This window comes from Diuraphis noxia, unplaced genomic scaffold (genome assembly GCF_037042655.1).
Source record: "Diuraphis noxia isolate RWA-SAM2 unplaced genomic scaffold, SU_Dnox_SAM2 contig0005, whole genome shotgun sequence".
NCBI lineage: Eukaryota > Metazoa > Arthropoda > Insecta > Hemiptera > Aphididae > Diuraphis > Diuraphis noxia.
Genome location: NW_028301715.1, coordinates 36,008,178 through 36,023,979, shown reverse-complemented (window position 1 = coordinate 36,023,979; position 15,802 = coordinate 36,008,178). Strand labels below are relative to the sequence as shown.

General features: G+C 30.7%; 1 protein-coding gene across 1 annotated transcript; it reads right to left on the bottom strand.

Moving 5' to 3' along the window:
• Positions 1 to 8,224: 8,224 nt before the first annotated feature.
• On the bottom strand, positions 8,225 to 14,714 carry LOC107168150 (uncharacterized). Its single transcript, XM_015517464.2, has 3 exons — positions 14,376 to 14,714; positions 13,985 to 14,255; positions 8,225 to 8,850 (listed from the first exon to the last, which is right to left on the bottom strand). Exons 1-3 carry the CDS (start codon positions 14,520 to 14,522, stop codon positions 8,504 to 8,506), a joined length of 765 nt encoding a protein of 254 aa, XP_015372950.2. The 5' UTR covers positions 14,523 to 14,714; the 3' UTR covers positions 8,225 to 8,503.
• Between the last annotated feature and the right edge of the window lie 1,088 nt (positions 14,715 to 15,802).

Below are 15,802 nucleotides of genomic sequence, written 5' to 3'. Positions count from 1 at the left end.
AGCCCCCCCCCCCACCCGAATAAGCATTCATTTACGACTGATTAATAACTTGGCTTATTGTAATAGTGTGTACTGATTATGCTTTCATTATAATATAGGAAATAGTTAACTAATTATATGACTATATCGTTACATCTAATAATATATTGTTTTTAGAGACTTTAATGCCCGTATATAACTAATAGGTATTATAATGCTATGGTGAGTATTGTTGATATTACGCTACATTGAAATGTTACAATTGATTCATTAATTAATTATTTAATTAGTTTGATCAACTCTTCAACATTATAATAATTAATAATCTTAACCAGTACCATAATATTTTTTTTTAAATAAAGCTTAGTAAGGCTGTTAATAAGACATCAACAACTGGGTTTATTAGCATTTAATATTGGTCTCAAGATTAGAGAGGTACATTATGTTTAATAGTGGAGGAAGTTAGTGGAGTATCATATGTATAACTATATATAAACATAAATATACTTTATTTTTTGTTTTTACAGAAGTTTTGCTAATCTATGTCTGTAAAATAATCGAATAGATTTTTGGAATTTTCCTCACCAAGTGCTTGTTAAACTGTTGATGAGTTTCCAATGATTTATCTGGAGTTATTGAATTTCGCCAACTTGTGGCATTCTAGAGTGATGTGTTTAATCGAAAATTCTTTGTCGCAGAGTTCACGGATTGGATACTCCTCTTAAGTTATGAGATGTAAGTGTGTTAAACGGCATAATAATAATTATCTCATTAATATAATGCAATATTCCATGTATTTTAATATTATATAGGTACTTTAATATAATATTTTCCAGTATTAGATTCTGTACGAAGTGATGAATGTATTGATTTTACAATGATGTGTGTTTTTTTTTTTTTTTTAATGTTTGTTTTTGTGTCTGTGTACAGCATAACTAGTCGAAATAATGCTTCAATATCAAACTTTGGGGGTGGTTTCCGATGTAAAAGTGAATATCCTTGGTGCATTATAGAATTCAAAAGTTAACATTTTCCAACTGTTTTCAAAAAAATCGAGAAAAACAAAAAAAAAAAATGACAGAAAAACGGGAATTTTTACGCAAAACCAGTTTTCGACCAAATCGATATATTTATATGGTTGTAATTCAAAAACTAATCACTGTAAATACTTGAAATTTTCACCAAATGTTAATGTTAGTGATGTCTATAAACAGTTTAATTTTCAAAAATTTTCTACTTTTTTGAGTTATTTATAGACCACTGAAATTTTCGATTTTTTTTTTGAAGTGTCAGTAAAAAAATGTTGGACAACCAAAAAAACATCAAAATTTAATACAAGGTTCCTTATGAGTTGTTCTAATTGTAGCCAAAAAAAAATTTTAAATCGTTACATTTTAAACTTTTTTTTCAAATTTCAAATTTTTACAAAATCTGTCGAAAACGCGAAAATTTGCAAGTAATTTTGAAGTTGAAAAATCATAAAAATTTTGGTGTTTATAACTAAGGATTAAAAATACAACACTAAGTTTTCCATAAGTTTTCCTTCAAGTAGCTATAGAGAAAATTCGATGCATCATTATAGGAAAAATTTTAAGTGCGTTTGAATTTTAAATTTTTACGAAATAGCGTAACGATAACGATATATCCTCAATCGATTTTAAATATTTGTTATTATTCAAAAAGTATAAGTCGTAGATACTTGAAAATTTTATCAGTTGATTAGATTGGCATTTTCTTAACATGATTTAATTTTCAAAATATTTTGACTTTTTTGAGATATTTATAGACGACTGAAATTTTCAATTTGTCTGAAAGTGTCGATAAAATTTTGTTGGCCCTATCAAAATACTTGAAAATTTAATACAGAATTCCTCATAAGTTATTCTTATAGTGAACAAAAAATTATAAGAATATATAGGCACAATTTTTTTTTATTAGCATTTGAAGTTCAAATATTGAAAAAAATTCGTCAAAACCATGAATATTTTTTTTTTTGTGTTTGTCATTAAGTTCTGGGGCAGTAAAAATGCTTTGACTTTTAACTTCAGTACCTTGTTAAATCAGAAAGTGAATCTAGTTGAAACTTTGGGGAATATTTTTCTAAATAATCGGGAAACAAACTAAAAATTAACGGAAAAACAGGAAATTTTATGTAACTTTAAAACGATGGACCATATTGATACATGAAATTTTCACCGAATGTTTATATAAGTACCTATGTTCTATCCACCATGAAATTTAAAAAAAAAATTGACTTAAATTGAACTATTCATAGCTATATGCAATTTTTAATCATTATTAGTTTTTTTTTAAATTAAAATCGATAAAAATTTATTTTTTAGATAGAAAATCTTGTAAATTTAATACAAGGCTCTTAACATATTATTACAATAGCAGTTGAAAAATAAAATAAATTCATAGTTGCAATTTTTTTTTATAAGCATTAAAAGTTTGAATTTTGACAAAATACGTAAAAATCACAAAAATTCACAAATTATTTTAAGCTAGAAATTAATAAATAATTTTCTTTTTTAAACTAAGATTTAAAAATTTAATATAAGATTCCTTACAAGTTTTTCAAACATTATCACAAAAAACATATCCATCGGAAATGTAAATTAAATTTTTATTAGCATTTGAATTTCAAATATTGACAAAAATTCGTTAACACCATGAATATTTGCGAATTATTTTGTAATTCAAAATTCATAATATTGTTTGTATTTTTTTTTTATTTTTTTATTTTTTTTTTAAATTAATGAAAAGGCTTCAACAGCTTAGGTTATTAGCCTACAGAAAGTTATAACAATGTAAAATTATAAATGTTTACAACTTATTGTTTAAGTGTATATAATAAAAAAATTTGTATATAGCTTCTGTTTTCTTCGCTGAGGGCAAGTTGGAGAGAAGATGAATTTTTGAATATTTTCCGAGCTACGGTGTATTTTGGACATCTAATGACAATGTGATCGATGTTTGTATTTTTATCTAAGGTTATAAAATTCAACACTAAGTTTACCATAAGTTTTGCTTCATATAGCTGTAGAGAAAATTTGAAGCGTCATTATAGGAAAAATGTTTTGAGCGCCTGAGTTTTAAATTTTTATGAAATCGCGTAATGATAACGATTTATCCTCAAACCAGGTATATGTATAATTTATATCTATGATAATATAAGGTATTATGAATTATGATAACTACACTAATTGATTAACCATGCCTTATGCAAAATGCGTCTTAATTGAAAAATAAAATATTTGTTTCAAAATAGAATATATGACAATATTTAAATATAATATATCCTAGACTGACAAATCATCTCCGTTCAGAATCGTTTTTCGTATACAATGATACCTATCATTGCATTCAAATTTTATCCCATCCATTACAGTAACCTACTGTACAGCAGAGCGACATCCACGACTTACCCGCTTTTCTTATTTTTATTTTGTTTTGTTATATATAGAATATTTATACATTTGTGATTATGTTATAAATTGTAACAGTCAAAATTAAATAATATATAAATTGGAATCTCAAAAAAAAAATAAAAAAATAATTTCAATATTTTTATGCTGCGTTATGAAGAAATTTAGCTATAGGTGTAATTAGGTAACTTTCCCCCTTAAAATTAACTTTAAAAGAAAAATCTAATATCTATTTGATTTAACTATTTAACTGATGTTAATAATTGCCTATAGACAAAATAATATTTCAATGTCCTACTTCTTGTAATCATAAAATAAATATTTAAGTAATTAACTGTATTTATTTTTTACCATACATGCGCACAATACGATAGACTTCTTAAAATATATATCGTTGATTAAAAATAATTGTTTGATCTCTTCAACGGACTATGCGGTTTAAATTTTAAATCTTCACAACACTATACAAATTTACTTATAAAATTACTAAACTATTTGCATTATACTTATTTACATTTACCTTATTGCAGAATTATAATACTGTTTTTGTAAGTTTGAAATTTTCTAATATATTTTCAAAAATAAAATTTTAAATTTCAAAACTTTTTATACATAGGTATTAGTAAGTAGTTAATAATTAGTTTTTACCGTATAAATCACAAATGTAAATTTTATATTTTAGTTTCTTTATAAATATCGTAGTTGTGGGTGTCGCCCGATTGCGGCCCAAAGTAACCTTTTTACCTTTTCGCCTATCCCGATTGCGGCCCGTCCATATTAGGTAGGAAAAAATATTTAAGTGGTTATCAAAACTAAATAAATATCCCGATTGCGTCCGATACGTATATTGACATAAATATAACTATCGTATTCATGATTCATACGATCACCAAATTCGGCGTGGTAATTTTCAGTCTATTAAAGATAAAAAAAAAAAGCAGATAAACTGTAAGATTGCAAGGTTGCTAGTGGAACACAGTTGTATATTGTGCTGTTATAGTATCGTTTGAGTCTTCGTTTTATAAAGTTTAAATTATGGAAATGTACGAAATGCTTAGCGAAAAAGATAAACCAATATTATTATAACCAATATATTTTTGTCAGTTATTTACTCTCCATGCATTGAATAATGGTCATTATTATCCTATTGCATATTTTTTATTACCAGACAAAAAATTTGAAAGCTATCAAAATGCATTTAATGGACTAATAGAACAATGTAATACATTTAATTTTAATTTTAAGCCCGATGTAATATTCGTAGATTTTGAAACATCTATACACAAGGCAATTCGCTTAACTTGGCCATTGGCTACTATAAAAGGTTGCAGGTTCCATCTAGGTCAATCGTGGTGGTGAAAAATCCAGTCTTTAGGGTTAAGTACGGATTATAAAGACAAAGATAGTGATATAGGAAAGTTTTTAACATATATATTTGGATTGCCATTTTTAAAACCTGAAATGGTTGGTGAATGTTTTGCCATAGATTTAGCTTCTATACAACCTTCAACGGCTAAAATACAAACATTTTGCGATTATTTAGTGGAAACTTATAGGAAACTTATATTGATGATGATTCTGATTTCCCCCCTGAAATATGGGCTACTTGTAGTTCCAGTATGTATTTGACAACGAATGCGTGTGAAAGTTTCCATTCGAAATTCAATTCATTATTTTATACTTCACATCCAAGTATATTTCAATTTTTGGAAATTTTGAAACAATGCCAAACAGATGCTAAAATAAAAATGCAATCTATAGTTTGTACTCCTCGGGAAACAACTAAACAAATTAATAAAAAAAAATTCATACTAACCCAAATTACAAAATTAAAAAACTTAGACATATCTAATTTTGATTTTGTAAAAATAATAAGTTTTAAAAATCTACCTCTAACACTATAATTATTTTACTATTTATTGACATATTATTTGTAATTCACATCTTTTTTTATTGTAAACAATTTATTATTTTAATATTTGACTAATTGTATATATAGGTATATACTTTTAAAATTGTATACAAATACATCCATTCACAAAGTATTTAAAATATAAAATATATTTGCCATGTATTTAAATACTTTTTATACTTTATACTTGTTTCATAATAATTTTGAAATACTTTATTATTTGGTGATTAAACATATTATATATATATATTAATTATAAGGTATTTTGTGAACCAATGTGTGTTTGGACGGGCCGCAATCGGGATACTTAAATTTGGGATAAAATACGACTACCTGAATTCGGGCCGCAATCGGGCAACTCCGGTTTATTGTAGTATCGTGGTGAAATAGTATAGAGAACCTTTTTTTTTTTTATATATATTCATCACATTCGAGTAATTATTTCTTTTTTTTTTATTGATCTTAAGCCCTGTGACTAAGACCATTAGCTATTGTAGGGGTTTTGAACTGTGGTAGGGGTAAGGTTTTTACGGTTATTACGGTAGGTAGCAAACACGTGTATGTGTGGCAAGGTTTTTAACTACTATGAACCCGGGTAGTCACCCATCCGGGAGCTAGTAGCTGCGGCCGTTACTTACTCCCAGTCGCATTCCGTGATTGGTCAACGCGCCACGCCAAGCCACAAAAGAGTAATTAATTGTTATTATTATATTATTTGATTGAATATCAATTTAATTTGGATTTCTACGAACAGTATATATAGCTATGAGTTATATAGAACTTAGTGTCTTAGTGTTTATAATAATTGTGAGTGAAGAGACGAAAACACACAATATTTATTTTTAATATTGTATACAATAGTATTCGGCATAACAGGTATACCTATGTGAAACGAAAAGATGATCATACCGTATCGTTTTGTGCCAACTTTAATGTGTAGGTTCCATACAACGATAAGTGGAGGGTTATAGGCATAGATATAGTTTCGAGTACGAATCTCGTGCGATGTTCGCGACATGAGTTCGGTATATAATTGAAATGAAACGGTCTAATGCAATTTGCAGTTTTTACTTATATGATTTTTTCATGGTTATTTAAGAGAAATTTAGTCCAGGAATTTTTGTGGACTACGATTGAAAGAAAATATATAACAAACAAAACGCTTTAACTATCATACTTACCGCCAATACTTTGTTAAAGTATATATCTACTTCGTTATAATACGTTAAATAAAAAAAAATTTTCGACTTTAAAATTATTTATGATTTTACAATTCTAACAGTGATGTAGTACAATCGATAATTATTTTTGGAATACTACTTCTAGTACTTTTAGGTATCTACGTAATTTTAATATTACCTATATAGGTATAGATGTTAATATTTCGACAGCAGTAAAATATCGCTACGGTTATTGCTCGCCGTTCAAAACGTAGCTTACATGACCAAACAAAATCACATATAAGCGAACGCGAGTCATCAGAAACCGATTAGGTGCATGTATTATATTAATATTTTATTATTATTATTAAATGCTGTGTATATACCTATGGTGTAGTCGTCTGTTTTGACGGATTTCTAATCTTCGTTCTAGTCGAAAACGTCATGATATTATTATTGTCATTATTGTCCATCGGCATGATAGTATAATATTAGTCTCATAGATTTAGTGTAGTAGGTACAAAGAGCCAAACAATTATAAAAGGCGTACACGCGTGTGTTGAGTGTGCTGCAGCATATGCAGTGTAAATGTGTAATGCGTGAGAGTGCCTACGAAACGTCATAACATAGTAATAATATTATCGAGTCCAGTGCGACACAATTATAATAATATATAATAGAAAATATTTATTCGTCGTATTACAATGAGTTTTTGGAGAGCCGTTTGTCTGTTGGCATATATATAATAATAATAATAATAATAAAACGTGATAATGGATTAATGTCGAAAACGAATATAATAATATAATATTTCGTTTTACATCCAACTTGAACGCGTAGGATCGTCGGCCAGGCGAGTCCGATTATAATAATAATATATTAATACCGTGACCACCACAAGCCCGCGATTTTTCCGTTTCAAAAGGAAAACGATTGTAGTGCGCACGCGCGCGTTCGACAAATATCATCGGAAAAATAGGCTTCACCGAAATTTATACGACTTCAGTTTTCGTTACGCATTGTCGTAAAAACGAAAAACGAAAAACGCGTGTTACGCGGGTTCTTAGGTTACTATAAAGTCGAAACAAAAATTCGGAGAAATTTCGCCATTCGCCATACGTTATTATTGCATTATTATTTCTAGCTCGCTGCGCCACAACGACGACGTAAACCTACAGACAAGTACTTACCACACGCATACCGTGGTTAGGTCAGGCATTACGACTTACCTGCAGCCACCTGTACGTCCGGCAAGGTGAATATAATAATATCCACAGTGTGGTTATATTGAATAGGATTGTTTTAGTTCTTTTAGAGCTAAACGTTCTGAACGTTTGACTAGAATGTTATACATATACATAACGAGTCGAATAAAAATTAGGACGGACGCTGCTTGCATCATCCGCAATATAGTTTATTTTATAAGATTCACATATAATTATTATTTATTAAAATATTATCATTATCACACAGACGCACATTAAACCGTTTTTACTGGTATAATTATGTTTTACGACGTCGTTAATTCGGTTTTGAAGATACTTATCCTGAAAAACGTGAATTTTTAGTTGAAGTGGTACAAATCCAACGGAAATCCTTGTAAAGAAAATCAGAGATCCGTGTGCGTATCAAGTGCGACAAGATGCTTGTGATATAGACTTCCGCAAATACGATTAAACAGCTATATAGCTATAGTACACCACAGATTTTTGGAGTATAAAATATTATCATCTAGTATATCGTCGTTTCAGAGGCAGATCAAATTTATTCGATTCAAAATAAATAATATAATAACAATATTAATGATAATATTAATACTTAACGTCTAATTGCAATGATAATGCTAGTTAATAATGTAAAAAAAAAATGTTATACCGCCACAAGTGCGGTATACCGTATGACAATAAATAATAACCATCGACTTCCGTACCTATTATTACACGGTGTACGATGTAAGTATAATACGTTTCGTCACTAAATAATCGTTACGTGATCGGTGGTCGTCGTGTTGGCTCCGTCGTCGATCATCGCAGAGGGATCGCGTTGGACTTGGTGCTCCGGATGGGCTCCTCGTAGACGGGCATGTACGAGCTGTACGCCATGTTGGACGCGGCCACCGGTTCGCCGGGAAGGCTCCTGCGGTAATGGCCACCGCTGCCTCCGTACGTGATGTGCTCGTGGCTGCTGCCCCCCTGGTCGCTGAACAGCTTTTTCAGGCCCACGATGGCGGACAGGGCCAGCGCCAGCTTGGCGATGATCAGCGCCTTGCCGGCCAACAGAGCGAGCACTCCGAACGCCAACGGTATGGTCATGCCGCCCATCATGAACGGGTACATGAGCATCGAGTTGTACTTGTTGCTCTTTTTGCGACCTTTATTTAACAACATAACGAGCAAGTGTGGTTAAACAAATAATCGGATCAAACAACGATAATATTGTCTACGAAAAAAAAAATCACACCAGATAAATATTATTGTTTTTTGGATTATTGGGTGTTTTTTTTTTTTTGTTTAATTTTACTTTTGTTTGACTATACAGCAGCTGTTTTGATTCGTTCAAAACGAATGATTGGTATAGTGAAAACTAACTGAATAAGTGATATCATAAATATGCTGTGTATCAAAATATTTAAAAAAAAAAAAAAAAATGTTATACCATGATTACGCGCATGCCAAGAGTAAGAATTGTTTAATCGGATTTTTAATTAAAAATTGTATTATTATTCCTCTAATCTATAGCTAACGACAGAAGATAATGTAAGTAATACGCATCATCGTCGGACATCATTGTCGAAGCTTCAGATTTAAGAGCAGCAGTCTTAATATTTTTATTAATTAAATATCGAATTCTTAGTAAAATTATTAACAATTTCATCGATAGATACGAACATATTATATGAATATTGCATATTTTTTTTTTTTTTTATTGATCAAATAAAAACTCGGCAACTACATGGCCATTAGTTACAGTTGTGGTATGTTTACATGGTTTAAGATTTTTACAAAATTTTTTTTTTTAAAGGGGATTACAATATTAAAGATAAGTTATAACAGTATGGTTTCTAAGTATTTATATAAGAAAGAATATTGCATATTATATACCTATTTATGTAAATATGTTAATATAACAACTTCCGAAAACAGGAAAATAGAAATTATAAAGAATACCTATATCACAGCTTTTTCTGTACTTAAGATTATATTTTTAAATTTTTTTTTAAAGAAAGATAAACGTAGATATTTCGAACTATTTAGGTATGGATAAATAAATAAGTTTGATGATAGGTGATTATTAGAATCATATAATTTATAGTCTGATTACTAACCAACTAACTGTAGATAAGTAAGAAAGTCTTCACACGTCAGCAGTGTCTGCGCCATTTGACAAGATTAAATTTCAGAATTAAACTGATTTCCGGCGTGTGGTCGGGCGTGTGGATGAGCGGACAAAACAATACAGCCATATCGTATACGATACATCGTTAGAGAAAGGCCGATAACTGTACATTTTAAGATACCATGCCCAATAACAATCGATATCTAGGTGGATGTTGACGCTTCCGCCATGCAAAGGAGTGGACGTTAGAGACGACTCGGCAACTAATAATAATATATAGGTCGATTCGAAGACGCGTAACAAGAGGGTGTGCGAGCTAATGAGAACTTCGATAATGAATTTAAGAATTATAATGGGATTATTATTATTATAACGGAGGATCCCGCGGTGCAGTGGTGCGTAGGTGTATCATATTATTATTATTTTTATGGATGGCTGCGCGCGTGGTGGTGACTCGAGACTGTCCGTCAAAAACCTATACTGTCAGATCAAAATATTACCATCGTCATATTAATAATTATTAATTGATTATTGTTTTAAAACGACGACGATCGCGACTCCATATCGTCGACTTTTTGATCTGTGACCCGGTTTCCACTGCATTCGTCGCGCGCCGCTGCGGTGTGAATATGTTCGCGAACGTGTACGCCACAGGTAGTTTATAACATAATAATAATAATAACAATAAATGTGTGTAAGAATCGACTGATGTGGAAATCGTGCTGTGAAGACGCGTCTCTGTCAGAATTTGTTTAGACGTTTAGAATGACTTCGGAAGGGGGAGAGGCAAGACGACAATTCGTCTAACACACGTATAAATAGTGGAATCGATGTTATTTTTAAAATGATTATTATTCGTTTTATTGAGTTTACTCCAAGCACAGAGAGCAGAAAGCGTATTGATGTGGGGGATAGGGACCCCCGGCACACGGCGTGGGCTGACAAAAGACTTGTGAGAAATTTAAATAATATGGTATAGTATTACTGCCGATATAATATAGTAAAGATCAAGATTATCAATATTGTGCTACGCATTTTAAATGCATTTATATAAGCATTTATCAACCGTAAGATTATCTACATCTAAAACATGTGTGAAATTAAAAAAAAACTTCACGCGAAGATGGAAAAAAAGAACAGAGATCTCTGATAAAATGAAAAACTTTGACCATAGCTATTGTACACTATTACTACTAAAAGTTAAATAGACCTTTAGAAAACTAAAAATATTGTGTTTTTAACTAAAAAATTATATTAATAGTATGTCTCTATATTATTTTTTCAACGAGCCATATTTATAATATACCTGTATTATAGTGAAAATCGAGTTTATTAAGATCTATTTTAAGAATATACTCCTTAAGACTGCTAATCAAATAAGATTGCCTAGACCTACTATAATCTTGAAAATAATAGAAAAGCCCCACGCAAAGATCCACAAAAGGATAGAAATTCCTAAATTGAAAAACTTTGATGAGAATATTTATATCGAATAATATATTACTCAATAGTTATAATTTTAGAAATCTGCTAAAAATAGTAGATGGCACAAATTGTTGCAATCGAAAAACAAGGTCAATCTTAAAAATTGCCATCTCTAAATAAAAAGCTTCATAAAAACTATAAATTTTTCCACGACGTCGGCTGTGAGCTTTAAACGTCATCGATATAAACAATAATAATATATATATGTAAGTAGATGGAAAATTCAACCAAAATTAAGGCCGACCCATCACTGACAACTGCGTACACCTTATATTATAATAATACATTTTTGTCATCGATTTGCGAGGTGTGCATCGCAATATAATGTGACAATAATATGTTAATAATATTTATATCTATTATATATAGTACAATACTAAATTGTTATTATTGTTATCACGATATTGATGTCACCTCGTCGTCCATAGTAATAGTGTATACAAACCGATATGAGCTCAAACAATAACAATCAACAGGTGCATTGATAATAATAATAATATATCGATTGGTCGTTACACGGTATGCTACGGCGGAGAATAATAATAAAATAATTGTATACAGGGTGGTCCATTTACCCCGCGTAAGACATTCTTTATCGCAGAAAACAATAACCTCATTGAAAATATTATTTTTCCGAAAGTAAAAAGTCGTCACTAGACAACTACATATGTATATTTTGGAAAGATATTATATTTTTACTTTTTTTTTGTCATTATCATTAATTTATAAATTTTTAATCTTCTGAATGATAACGCCATGCATGTTAATTTCATATCCTGAGTAGAATATTATTCAGAGCACATTGATGCATAAAAATCAAATCTTGAACAAGGCGTGTGATTTATAAGTCGGTATGTAAAGTTCAAATCACCAAAGAGTAGACCAAGATTGTGTGGGGTATTTTCTGCACCACTCCGTTCTGCTCATATAAATTTTAAAATTTAAATACTTATATTATAAATGACTTATCTAAAATTTGATTTTTAAAAATCAAAGTATGTACTCCGAGGAGAATTCTGCTTTAAAATAAAAAAAAATGCACTATCAAAAGTAAACAATTTAAAAAATGCTGACAGTAAAATTTTTTGAAAATATAAAACATTTTAAGGAGAATGTATTATTTTTAAATATTATTAAAATTTATTTTTTTTTTCAAATACGTGAATATAGTTGTCAAAATAATAATTATTGTCTTACGTTAAAATGTGGATTACTCAGTATACACTATATCAAATACCGTATGGGACTTTTCTTCAGTCAGTAATAGATTAAAAAATGAAAAAAGAAACGTGAACCTCTGTACTACTGTACCAGCACCAAAAATCAAATGTACATATAAAACTCGTCCGACCGTTTGGTTGACGACGATAAAACGTTACTATAAAGTATAAATTATTATGTTTTTCTGCTAGTCATCAGAAATTTCAAAAAAAAAAAATAACCGCGCACAGAATATAATGACAGTAGTTATAATAATAATAATAATAATAATATATCGTCGGAAAACCTTTCAACGGCACGCATCGCCTGAGGTTGCGTTTTTCAGATGTCAGCATGTACGTAACCTTACATATTATATACCTAATATATTTTAATTTTTTTCAATTTTTTTTTTAAATCCTTAACAATATAATATAATATAGACACGATAACACTGGAATGAAATTTATGTATAATTTTATCAGTGATTATGATTTAAAATCATTTTTAAGTATTACAACTATATGTGATACATGTTTATTGTTTATTCCGACATAAAAGTTAACAAGAAATTACTTTGATGAATAATGACAATTTGGTAGGTACTTGGTAAAATTATTAATTTTAAATAAACCTAACATATTTTTATTTATAATTGTTACTTTATTGATCTGCACCTAGAAAATACTTAAATATTTAAAAGCTAATGTGTATCTTATTTAAGTTGTACTTAAAATAATATTTATTTATAATGAATTTTAACTAATATACTGAATGTAACTAAAATTATCATATTTTATCAAAGTCAATAACTATATTTTTGTTTTTGGCTTAACATTTTTATTAGGTATTTCTATTTATTTTAATTTTATTAAACATCTAGATTTTTATACGTAGTTGTATTATTATTATTATTATTATTATTGTATAGTTGATTTCTAATTTATTTTTATAAATGGTACTGTTATAGCAGTATATAATAATATAACTGATCAAATTTAACTAAAAATCACAAAACTAGTGGTTAAGAAAAAATGGTATTTCAAATAATTTATTCGTTTTTAAATAAAATCATTAATTAAAATATTTTAATTCAACTATAGTTGATTATATAAAATATTATATTTACTGCAAAATTTTAGCGTATAGAATTGTTGAAGCTTTTTTAATAAAAAAATATTGCAGCCATCATCAATTATTATGTTCAAATTCCGATAGATAACAATGAAAATGTCTTATTCAGTTAATCAAGATTATTGTAGACAAAAATATATTTTCGTTTAAGACCGTGAATGTCGGGTACAAATATCATACCAACTAATAAAACCAAAGAACAAAAAAAAAATCCTTTGAATTAAATTCGTATAAACCACGTTATAATATTAAATTTTTACCCATCACTTGTGACGTATATAGAATCTAGCAAGTGTTGGCAAATGATTACATAGTACATAGGTGTGTCTAATAACAACTATTCGACTTACCATCGGCTATATCTCTGGGTTCGTTGTCAAGAAGCTTGAACTGAAGATTGCGGCTTTTGAAAAAGTTCACCACTCTGTCGACAACCAGCGTGTCCAGACTGGTCGTTTCATCGTCACCCGCGGACCTGGCCGAAGACATGTCATGGTCGACGTCGTTTAGAGCAACAGCCGGATCCTTGACTAATCGGACGCCATCGAATAATTCCATTTCCGGTTGTTCGCTGATCCGGTCGAGGGCCGTCAACAACTTGTGCTTGATACATGGTCCAAACTGCGGGAAAACGCGATGTCGATCGTGTTATTACATTAAACAGTCACGATGGTTATACAACTGAGCAGGAAACGAAATAAAATGCCGTTTGCCGACATCGGCGGAGGACCACCGACTTACCTGCGCCTTTGAACAGTCCTGGAACACCTTGAACACAACTCTGACGTCTCCAAGACCGGTGTCGATCTTACGGGCTTCGGGCTCTTCAGCCACTACCGATGAGGACACGATAGCCACCAAAAATATGACTGCAGCTGATCTCGACATTGCTGTGGATAATATAATATGATTTTGTATTCGATTCGATCGGATCTACGACGACGATTATCGAATATGGCACGACGAACGAAAACTATGGTGACGACGACGACGACGACGAACGTAATAAAGAGTACACGACTGCCGTTGTATAGCGGAGCGCACGAGGTTTTTCCACGAATTGTCCTGCACAGACAGTCCTTAGGATTTTTATACGGCGCCCCACTCTCCCCACCAAATTTTATTTTCACTGGCTGCTTTCCAGCCGACGGCCCTACACACGACCGCTCATACACACGCACACGCACACAACACATCCGGATAACTTCCCGTCGAACATAATTACACCGCGTCGTCCCACCAGGAGAAGACGACGACGCGATAATAACGATTTTTCGCGTCGCCCATCATCGGCGTCGTCTATTGTCATCGTAAAACGATAAATGGAGCTTGACCGATGTGTGCGTGTATGTGTGTGTGTGTGTGTGTGTGTGTGTGTGTGTGTGGGGAGAGCTCAAGAAAATAGTATAAAAGAGTGAATGAGAGAGAGAGAGAGAGAAATAATAATATATATCATATGTAATACATTGTCTGTGTTTGTGTGTGTGCGATCCCGAGGGGGCCATATGTATGATACGGGCATCCACCGCCGGCCATTTTTGCACTTAAGTACACACAAAAATAATGCCGTGTGAATAGTTTTTGAGCGGATATTACATTTTAACGATAACATATTTTCGTTTTACTGTTTATTACTATTTTTGTTTTTTGCATTGCGTTTCGTTAGTGTGTATGTGTACGTTACATGTACATGTACGTGTGTGTGTGTGTGTGAACGACGTCATTATAATATTTGAATACCGTTTCACCGATCATTTTCAAATCGATTTTCTTTTACTCTGTATTGGTCTACGTAAAATGAAGACGATACCAACAACGACGATGGTGAAATTACGATGGTGAAAATACAATATTATCACCTTAATATTTGTGTTTATAAGACACTAATTTATTATATTATATATTTTGCGACAGTACTTAGCTATGCAATTTATAATAGTGTAAATTCATCGTATTCCTCGTCACTCTCATAATAGTCAGAGTTAAGAAATTTACGAAAATTAAATATTGTTATTCGACCTAACACATTAGCTGTGCGTTAAAAGCTTTTAGTATGAATCCGCGTCCACCTAACTGGTACCTAATAATCATCATGTTCTACGGATGGGTATATTGTTAGAGACTTTAATGCTGGAGAAATTGTCCGGCCCCTAAAAAAAAAACAATTT

Bases quoted from the DNA above. Each gene is read 5' to 3' on its own strand.
- LOC107168150 (XM_015517464.2), bottom strand. From the start codon at position 14,522: ATGTCGAGATCAGCTGCAGTCATATTTTTGGTGGCTATCGTGTCCTCA. The intron at 14,256-14,375 runs GTAAGTCGGTGG...GTTTTCCCGCAG, and splicing joins AGGACTGTTCAAAGGCGCAG to TTTGGACCATGTATCAAGCA. The intron at 8,851-13,984 runs GTAAGTCGAATA...TGTTAAATAAAG, and splicing joins ACCCAGAGATATAGCCGATG to GTCGCAAAAAGAGCAACAAG.